The 10,227-nt window shown below is 38.8% G+C and overlaps 1 protein-coding gene and 1 long non-coding RNA gene across 3 annotated transcripts; one reads left to right on the top strand and one right to left on the bottom strand.

The window, feature by feature from the left end:
- Positions 1-176: 176 nt before the first annotated feature.
- LOC125980912 (galectin-8) lies at positions 177-4,751 on the bottom strand. 2 transcript variants are annotated; one of them, XM_049740576.2, is made up of 8 exons: positions 4,575-4,751; positions 3,509-3,597; positions 2,862-3,072; positions 2,619-2,738; positions 2,515-2,541; positions 1,833-1,921; positions 1,573-1,738; positions 177-1,508 (listed from the first exon to the last, which is right to left on the bottom strand). In XM_049740576.2, exons 1-8 carry the CDS (start codon positions 4,575-4,577, stop codon positions 1,359-1,361), a joined length of 855 nt encoding a protein of 284 aa, XP_049596533.1. In that variant the 5' UTR covers positions 4,578-4,751; the 3' UTR covers positions 177-1,358. The 2 variants fall into 2 exon arrangements, with proteins under 2 accessions (XP_049596533.1, XP_049596532.1); XM_049740575.2 differs by lacking the exon at positions 4,575-4,751 and adding an exon at positions 3,812-4,043.
- LOC125980916 (uncharacterized) lies at positions 4,199-5,559 on the top strand. The gene is made up of 4 exons (XR_007485814.1): positions 4,199-4,348; positions 4,786-4,827; positions 5,005-5,118; positions 5,318-5,559. It is a non-coding gene; the product is annotated as an uncharacterized lncRNA (long non-coding RNA).
- Positions 5,560-10,227: the final 4,668 nt, after the last annotated feature.

The raw sequence follows: 10,227 nt of genomic DNA, 5'->3' as shown, positions 1-10,227 counted from the left end.
AGTGTCATTTACACAGAGCACTATTTGGATTGGACAGTAATCCAGAAAAGGCTTACTTGTTTCTTGTTTTAATAATGATTGGACAAAAAATAGTGGTGAATAAAGGGCTTTCATTATCTTGAGGTGACGATCAATGATGCTGCAGTACACGCTAAAGAAAATGAGCAACAAAGGCATTGTATTCACCGGTTTGTGTTTTTTTATTATTACTACCATTATTATTATATAGTCACAAATTCGATCTGCTATACTTTATGCTTCTTGCCAGAAATATGAGAGAGTAAACATGTAAAAATGGAGGAAATTAGACACGCATTTTCTCTTTCCTTGTTTTTTAGCAGCAGAGTCGGCTTCTTAGATTAGTGGTACAACCTCTGAGTCTCCATCATAAAGGTAATGTTTAAGAATTTTAACTGTCATGGCAAGTAAAAAAAACACTTTACTGTATATACAGTACCCAAATGAGAAAGGAAGGCATGATACAAAATTGGTTTGTGTTGCTGATGTGCCTCACATGACTCATTTTTTTAACACAAGGGTAAAAAGAAGCTAGCCAGTGTCACTACTGACACAATAAGGCCTTGTTCAGACTGCTAGCCAAAATCAGATTTTTAGCTCATCCAGACTAAAACAAGTCTCTTTTGTAGTCTAGACGGTCGCTAAACACATGAAATCTGGTATTTGCAAAATGGATTGAAACTACATATATTGCAACAAGTACATTTATGGAAGTATTTTGTGTGTTGCCGCAATTATATGACGTCAAACGGTACACATGGTGGACGATCCTTCGGTTCCGACATCATTGCTACATAGCAACCTGTCAAATGGGTCAATAATGTGGCCTAGTCTGAATAGGACGAGAACCCATTTGGATACTGTTGCGTTTTGTTCAAGATGTCCATCGTTGAGCAAAGAAGTCTTAAAACCGCTCAACTGGACATCACGTCGGGGTCACCAATTGTTGCGTTTTGTTCAAGATGTCCGTCGTTGAGCAAAGAAAACAAAGATGTGGAGTAATAGTTGGTACTTTATTTGCAAGATCTTAGGTTATTCTCATCTGCTGAAGTACACTTGTACTGACTGCCGTGAAGCAACCCAAGATCTTGCAAATAAAGAACCAACTATTACTCCACATCTTTGTTTTCTTTGCTCAACGACGGACATCTTGAACAAAACGCAACAATACTTGCTAAAAACAGTGCGGACAGTCAGCCCGAAAATTGAGACTTGAGAAGAAATCAGATAAGCCTGCAGTCTGAACACATCTTAAAAGACCAAAGTCACATCAACACAACTTCTAAAATAAATGTGAAATAGTTGTGTGTGATGAAACTCAAGTAAAGCAAGCGTCTAGATCACCACAGTTTGACATCCATAAGCTCCAGGTCTCCCATTATCTCCAGCAGGTCGATGGTGCTCAGGTCCTGAACCCGGTGTTTAAACTCAAACAAGTGCAAGCCGTTCACCGCCAGCTTAAACTGATGTGCCTGGCAGAGGAGGAGAATCTGACAACAAAAGAAACATTTGTCAAGCCTTTTATTTTTCAAGAAATACAACAGTATAGTTTACCTCAAAATACTCTCCAGGAGAAAAGGGGAAAAAGACCAACTCCCGCTCCTCCTGACCCCAGGATTCATTCAGGTATGAGTTCCTGATGAATGTGCTGGATTTCATGCGAGGGTTCAGGTGAAGAGCAATGCTCTCTGTTCTGCTGTTGCAGAGGTTCACTGTAACACTGCAAGACATTTAGAGCAGAGCTCTACTCAACTGGTCAGCAGCAGCAGACCATTTTGCCTTCTCTGACAAAGATGGACAACATGCAGTGTTACCTGTGAGGATACATGCTGATCTGTCCTTTGATGGTTATGTGCTGCCCAGGGCTCAGGCCTTTTAGTATACTGCCTTTGTAAGGGAGGCTCTAAGGGCAGTCGGACAACAATTGCTTGCTTGACAGCAGCATGCATACAAACATAATCAAGCCAAAAACTCTCGTACCGTATTTTTCGCACTGTCACTTCATAGTGTAAATCTCATTTTGGTGGAGAAATTATTTTACACAAACCAAGAAGAGTAGAGCTCTGACTCGTACTCAAAATCCCCGTTCCCGAATTGTGGGTGCATACAGAAATGTACTTGGCGGCAAGTTAAACTAGCAATAGTTCATGCTCATTCATTGCCATGACTACCACTACTTTCTTTTCCCCTCCTTTGACTGTCTTTTGGCAGTTACCAAATACTTTACACAATTAAGGAATGAGGGTTTTAGGTGCCAGTCCGAGCTCTTTTTTGAATAAACACAAGTCGTAGCTGAGTGAAAAAGCAAACCACAAAAAAAGAAAGTGTGACTTAGAGTCCGAAAAATACGGTAATTGTAAAGTAGTACAAAAGGGAGTGTCTTTTCCTGTGATTTGTAATAGTTCATTTCTGTAAAGTGTAAAGAGCTTCAACTTTCAGGAGCAATTGTGAGCAATCAGGGAAAAGTAAGTCTTTGGCACTAAGAGAAAAACTCACCAAGTCACTAGACTCTGAGTATATTGCCTAAAAGTGACAAAAAAAAACAAATTTAGTCCCATTAAAGGCAAAGTGAGGTTCTCCAATGACAAAAACAAACTTACAGAGTTTGGGATGTAGCCTATAGCCTGCACTTGGACCTTCCCAGACACAGAAAATGTGTTGATCCTATTTAGTGGGATTCTATGTTTGTATTCCAGGAGGTGAGCTCCGTTTACTGCTACCTGTGGGTAAAACAAAACAAAAAAAAGCCATCTCAAAGCAAAGAAAGTGTGCTACATTGAGGAACATTTGATAACCCTATCTGTATCATGGTTCAAGATGTCCCTATTTCTGGCATCTCTGACCTTGAAAGTGTCCTCGTGCACCAGGATGATGGTTTCGAATGGGGCCCCGCGTTTATAGGGCAGCTGTTGCAGGGTCTCCTCTTGGCCCCAGCTCTCCTGCAGCAGGGAGTTGCATCGCACGCAGGGCGAGCCCTTGAAGTGAGCGCTGAAGTGCAAGGCCACATCAGAAGGCGGCTTGGTACTGCCGCCACAGGATAGGTCAATCTGAAACCTCAAGAGACCATGCAAACCAAGGCATTACACATCTAAGATATTATATATTATTTATTATTTAGATATTATTTACACATGGTTTGTCTTGGTCTAGTCACGTGGCATCTGAACAGGACTGTGCTGACCTTTGACATTCACTATTTTTGTGTACATACTTTGTGATCTTTGTGAAGATTCTTTCAGTTCCTCAGACTGTGGACGTAGCTACTGTAATACAAATTTCTGTGCAAGCGACGTCTGTCACAGGCAGAACAATTAAATGCTCCCCCACTAGATGGCAGAAGTTAGTTAACCTGTGTAACCACCGGAGACATTTTTGTTTGATGGTGTGCCTTGAAATGCTTGTGTTTACTTCCACGCTTGGCTATTGAAACAATTGATTTGAGTTTGTGTATGTGCATCTAAATGCACCTGTTGTGTTTGTCACAGCTCACCTGTCAGCATTTGATAGTACAGTGCCCTGAATGATGATGATCTCTCCAGGGTGCAGGCCTCCAGGAATAGATCCTGTATATGGGATCACCTGAGGTGGACAGGTTAGACCACTTAATATTGGGGAAATAACAAAGTACACAGTTATTAGCGTTATTGGCAACAAGACTAGTATGTATCTGCGTCTCGTAAATCTTAAAGCAAACACTTCCCACTTATCTGATAATATTTGATCTAATATCTGATAGCCGTACTGGGACATAAACTTGCAACAATAACAATAATATAGGCATTACGCATCTCACCGGCTTCAGGACACTTAGCTTCGCGTTTGCCACCGACATCGAGCTTCCTGTGTCAGTCTACAAACAACTGCTTCAAGACCAAACAATGGAGCGAATTAAGTTATGCGATCAAAATCACCCCTTATCTCATCCAGCGCTAAATTCAGATCACAGTCGTGCAAATTGACGCCATGCAAGCTTCCAGAGACACGCATGCGCACATGTGACACGTGACCAGAAGCGCCTGTCAAAACAACAAAATCCGTGTGGAAAAAGCAGTCAACCATAAGTGTGATTTGAAAGACACAATTGAATCGAATTGTTGAAATGACACTTATTCTAAAGGAAGCCAAACTGGGACCACCCAGCTCGCCCCTTGCGACATCACATTGACAGTCCTCCGAGCCAATGAGCTTTTTCTGGTGTTTCTGACCAATTGTATTCGCCAGCCATATCGTTATAAATGCCTGGCAAGGCAGCTAGTGTTTAATGTGAAATTTTCAGGTCAAGCCAAGGAGTTTTCCTGCCCTGAAAACAACACAGAGAAAATGGGATTGCGTAAGTAATATAAATTACTCTTTTGTTGATATTGAGAATTAAATTACGTCATCTGACAAACATGTAGATTAAACTTTAGTTCGACTCAATGGGCAACGGTGAAATCTTAAGTTTTCTTAACGCCAAAGTACGCATCTGTGGCCAATTCGAGTTTTTAATGACGCTGAACGACATTTACTGTTTTCCGAGTTTTTTAAAAAAAAATTATCGTCAACGTTTTTTTTACCATTTGACTTGATCAGAAGTTCGCGAATTCAAACTGCGTCAAGTCTGTGCCGCGTCGCTTTCCTCTGACGTGACAAAAAGGACAGGAAAAAAAATGTTGGACTCGCTATATTTTTTTAGATATACAATTGGTTTGTAATTTTTATTTGTGATTATTATGGATTATGAATAAAGGACTGTTCAAATGAAAATTGCCTTCTCTTGTGTTTCAGTTTCAGCACTGGCTGTTGCTGCAGGCGTAGCTGGTGCAGCAGGTAAGAACTCCAAGGAACTTTTTTATTATTATTATTTTAACGTTATAGAACGATTTCACATAGAGTATATTAAATTGAGGCCATCACTATTTCAGAGTTGTGCTCCAGTAGGCTTGTCACAAGGAAATTTTTAAGAAAAATCTTAAACACAAATTGTGTTTTCCTGCTTTTGTCTAGGAGGAGCTATTATTTTTGCTCCCGTTGTTATTGCCACAATTGGCTACCCAGTTGCAGTGGGCCTCACTGCTGTGGTCAACACTGGAGTGACGGCAGGCACAGCAGCAGCAGCAGGTATAAATGCACACATACATTTCTGGGTTAGCCTAGACTCAAATTCATGTGACCAAGATCCAGCTATGATCCTAGTGAAGACAAGTGCTGGATGTAGGATATAAACAAACAATATAGAATAGCATAAGGGCCAGTATGATTCATGAGTGTGATAGAATTGAATTTTCTCTTGATTCTAAAGTGTGACATCTCATTTTAGGTTCAGCAGCCGCTGCAAGCGCTCCTGTCGCAGGCGTTGTGATGGCTCTCTTCTGAATACATAACACCTAAAACTTGTCCACTACTTCAGAGAATACAGTATATGTTACAAACTCTGTGCCATGTGGTGCTGAAGTGCACACTTAAATTTATGATAGATTTGTGTTAAAGTAATTGCCAAGAGAATGTTGATGATTGTTTTCCTTGCATTTCAATTTGACTGAATAAATGGCTTCCAAAGTTTGTGAGCAGTACTTTTTTTTGTTTAGTTGCAGTACACTGAGGCAAAGTGCTGAGAACATTCACACATCTGGTGTTTAGAGCTTTGTGAGTGAAACAGAATACTGTAATTATAGATAGATAGATAGATAGATAGATAGGGGACACTTAAGGGCGGGGACAACTTGTTTTGGACTGTATATTTATATTTAGAACATTCATACATCTGATTAGAGCTGAAAGGTTTCATCGACACCACTAAATTTGTGAATGAAATGGAATACTGTATATATGTGTGTGTGTATATATATATATATATATATATATATATATATATAGTACATTCAAGGGGAAAGAAATGTTGGACCAGCTATATTTATTCCTCTATTAAATTATACAACCTATACAAATAGTACAGCATTGTATATGTATATATGTATACCTCTTTATATTCAGATAAGAAAGAAGCCCGGGTCAAAATTGTACTCTGCACATTACATGAAAAATCAGTACAAAAAATCGGCAGTGATGTGAATGTAGCCTGGTAAATAGACAGCAATGTCCCTAAAATCACAGTCACTAAACTGCAGCTACTTAAAACCTTTTTTTTTTCATTTCGCCTGAGTTGCGGCACATGTGAAGCGCTTCTTTAATTCTAAAGATGGTATTGCAACATAAACCAAGAAAATTGGGGCAGAAATACCGCGATCTTATCTTGCAAGCTATCTTGCCCTTCGCAAGCTTATTTTTAGCTCTGTTGTGATACTGAGTCGTTAACGTCACCCGCTCACCCCTCCCCTCCCGTCTTTTAGTAAACGCTTTCATTTCTTGTGAAACGAAACCTAACGATAGTTACACAGGACCAATAACAGACTCTTGTGTTTGTGACCAATCAGCTTTTTGCTCTTTTGCTTAAAAAAAGGGGAAAAAAAAGATAGCTTAACCCTTTGCTTTCCAACCCACAGAATGCATACTCTACAATTCTCATAGCTGCTCTCCCAATAACATTCAAAAACTTATATAAAAAAAATAACGTATTCCACAAATTTGCGTTTTGTACGCGCTGTGGTTGTTAGTCTCACACATGATTTACTCCTCTAAGTGGCTACATTCTTTCTTTTCATACACATATGTCAATAAATTCAGTAAGAAACAAGTCAAAATTATATAGAAGGAAAGAGAATGACAAACATATGTTCAGGTCATGTTTCACAGATTCCTTGCAGACCTTTCATACTTTGATAGCTTAAATATTCACTTGGTTTCAGTTTTATGACTCCCTTGTGTGTCAACAGGAATGGGGTCAAAAAACAAATAAAGAATAAGATAAGAAGCACATGAAGTTGCTCTGTACTTGCATTCATTTAGCAGTTCCTCACAGGTTTCACTTGGTACTTTTAGAGTCAAAATTTGCATTTTATGCCTCATTAAAACATGTTGCTTAGCAAAACTGAACAAGTACCCGGGAGATGAGAAAGAGGATCAAATCACCAATCTTGATCTCATTCTGAAGTACTGCTATGGTTCAGAACTGTTCTTGTGTTTTTGGGTATAACAATTTTGTTATTTTTACATCAGAAATAATAAAATGTGATATGATGTAAGCGATATGAATGACCTAATTAAGACAGCGACATATGAATCTTATTACATATATTTGTGCTGAACGTAAATTTTCACTTTTTGAGTTCTTGACCTTGACTTGCCCTCCACAGCCTGTGAAATTCTCCCTGGGAAGTCCCTGAGAGAAGAAAATTCCCCGAGTGCTGCTGTCCCGAGGCCGACTATTGACTTCCCCATCAGGAAATCCCCTGACAGTTTATCAGCAAGTCACACGAGGACACTCCTCCAAAAGGATGGTAAAGCCCGCTTGATTTGCAACGTTTGCTTGACTGAATTAAATCTTAGCACTACAGTTTTCTCCAACTTGATTGCAAGATTTCTTAGCAAGAAACTTAAGAAAAAGCTCCTGACATCTGTGAGAACCTTTTTGAATTTCTCAGATAAACTGTGTGAGAGTATCCTAATTCCCTTTGGATTATCTTTTAACACAGACTTTGAGATTGTCAGTAGTTTGTTATTTTATGTTAATACGGAAAATTCACCTCAAATCCAACAGATTGTAGCATTTTAGTGTGTTTAAAGATCTTGGAAAAACAGCTGCCATAAATGCCATAAAAATGTCACACTAGCAAATCAGAGGTTTATCAGTCAAACAAATTGTGTTTAAACTAGAGGTTCCATATACTGTTTAGTGCAGCTGTTCAAGTATTAATCGTTGAAGCACGACGGAATGTGACCTCAATTGGTGTGAATTGTTCTGCAACCAATAAGACTGCCTGAGTCTTATCAGCGCTTTAGCTATAAAAATGTGACGACTGTTTCGATTTTTCAGACGACAGCTGAAATTCTTTGTTAAAACAGGAAGTTGAAGAAACAAAAAAAGACAACATGGGAAACGGTGAGTAACACCTTTACTGCATTTTGAACTTGACACTTTGTTTTTGTGGACATTCTGATATAGTTGAAGGATATTCTTTGCCCAATCAGTTGGTGTTTAAAGTGAAGTTAGTGGGTTGCTGTCGAAAATATTTTGTCATGTCTTATTAGAAATGAAAGAAAAGTTCAAATGTCAACGACTGCCTAAGCAGCCACTGCGTCCAAAATTTAGGAGCTGGCCGTTGAACTTGAGTCATTCGTCGAGCTTTAATCTGTGCACCGTGTCAGAATTTGTTTAACCAATATAATAGCACAGGATCGGGGAAATGAGCTAAAGTTTCAACTGGACTAAAGACTGCGACTTCTCCGGTCTCCATGCAGACCACATAAATGCTTCCTCATTTTACAAACTCAAGCGTGCAATTTCTTTTTCAATATAAATCAAAATGAAACATATTATTTTTCGTAGGTCATCCCTCTCCTGCACCAGGTAAGATTTACTGTAAAATCTACCATTGTAATGTCAGAAACTAATGCACAAAATAACTTTTGTTACTTCTTTTTACAGCTGTAAATCCTGTTCTGTTTGCGCCCCCTGTTGGCACGACGATCGGTTATCCCCAACCGAGCCCCCATGTTGTAACACTACCTGCCAGCACTGGATTGACACCATATCTAGGTACACTTTTGGTTTACCACGGCAGATTATGGTCAAATTGTAGACAAAATGGCAGCCGTCAGATTTTTAGCACCCAGGCAGGCAACAATAGGAGCGGGCATCACCTTTAACACTATTGCAAATGTGTATTTGTATAAATCGTTTGATTTAATCCTTTTAGTATACTAAAGTGTGATCTCATTTTGTAGGTTCACCTGCATTAAATCCTGGCCCGATGAGTCCGATGGGCCCGGGAGGGTTTCCTTGACGTTATTGGTTTTCTTTCTTTCTAACGTGTTTTTGACATTCAACTGTGACTCATATGTGGAATCATCAACTTGTATACTTAGCTTACTTTTTTTTTTTTTTTTTTTATCTTTTGTTACTACAGGACTGATTCTTTGTTGCCTATGAATGTATAATATGTAGTCTTCGCTTTTTTTTCCTGATGTGGAGTTGTAAGGGGCAATAAATGTCTTTGTGAGATTTGTGAAATGCTCTTCCATTAGATGATAGAAGATATCATAAGCTCTGTATCCACCTGTTGCCTTCCAAACAACAGAATAAAACATGACTTCCTGCGACTAATATCAGCGTTTTATTCAGTTAAACAGGCCAAGAGGTTAAATACTTAAATTTATGAGTAAATTCAGACTCCGCTCATTTGCATGCTTTAACTCTTGCACTGTTAACAACAGGTTGATCCCATTTCACTGTAAGTGAAAGAATATTTTTTTTGTTCACTGGTGGAGACAGTAATTATTTGATTAACATAGAAATGGTCACTTGTTGAAACAAAAGCGACTATTTGATAATGTGGCCTTTAGGATGTTATCATGATATAACTCAGAAGCTGCTGTGAAGAAAACAAGTCCTTAAGAAAAACAAAATGGAGAACAGTGGAATTTTCCAACGGACATAGGAATGTTGTTGACGTCAGTGTACTTGTTGAACTCTTTATCAGCCGTATCAGGCTTCCTCCCACACAAATGTCTAATGAAATGAAAATGGTTTACTTTGTAAACAATTATTGAAAGTTACTGTGCTTTTTCTGTAGCTGGCTGTGGGGGGAACGTTTGAACGTGACCTGATAATAAATGCACACATCTCCATGCTTTAATTACTCCTCTGCACTGAGAGACGAGTTGGCATGATTCAACAGTATGAGCATTTGCAATCGAAAATACACATTCTTTATACTGCTTGAATCTATAGAGACACATTAAAAATAGGTAAAACCTTTCAAAAACCATAAGCTCTTACAAAAATGACTAAATATTCAGTTATTGTTCGGCTGAATGTATAAAAGTATCGAGACAAAAAAAAGGCTTTCCGGTGTAAATCAGTGTTGCCAGAAGCTGCTGTAAGCAAAACAAGACCTTATAAGAAGGGAAAGGAAGTCAGAGAGGAAAAGCTGTTTACATCCATTTGAATGATTTAGGAGAATTGTGTTATTTAATGTGTTTACAAAGTCGGTGTACTCAGTACTATTTTCTCTAACCTGGTTACAATAAACTCAAAAGTAACCGGAAATACATCTTTTTAAAAGGCTGCACTTGAAACTGATAACAGGGCAGCATTACAGTGCCTGGATA

The sequence above is a fragment of the Syngnathus scovelli genome, chromosome 14 (assembly GCF_024217435.2).
Source record: "Syngnathus scovelli strain Florida chromosome 14, RoL_Ssco_1.2, whole genome shotgun sequence".
In the NCBI taxonomy this organism is placed as follows: Eukaryota; Metazoa; Chordata; class Actinopteri; order Syngnathiformes; family Syngnathidae; genus Syngnathus; species Syngnathus scovelli.
This window is presented reverse-complemented; position numbering and strand designations above follow the sequence as displayed.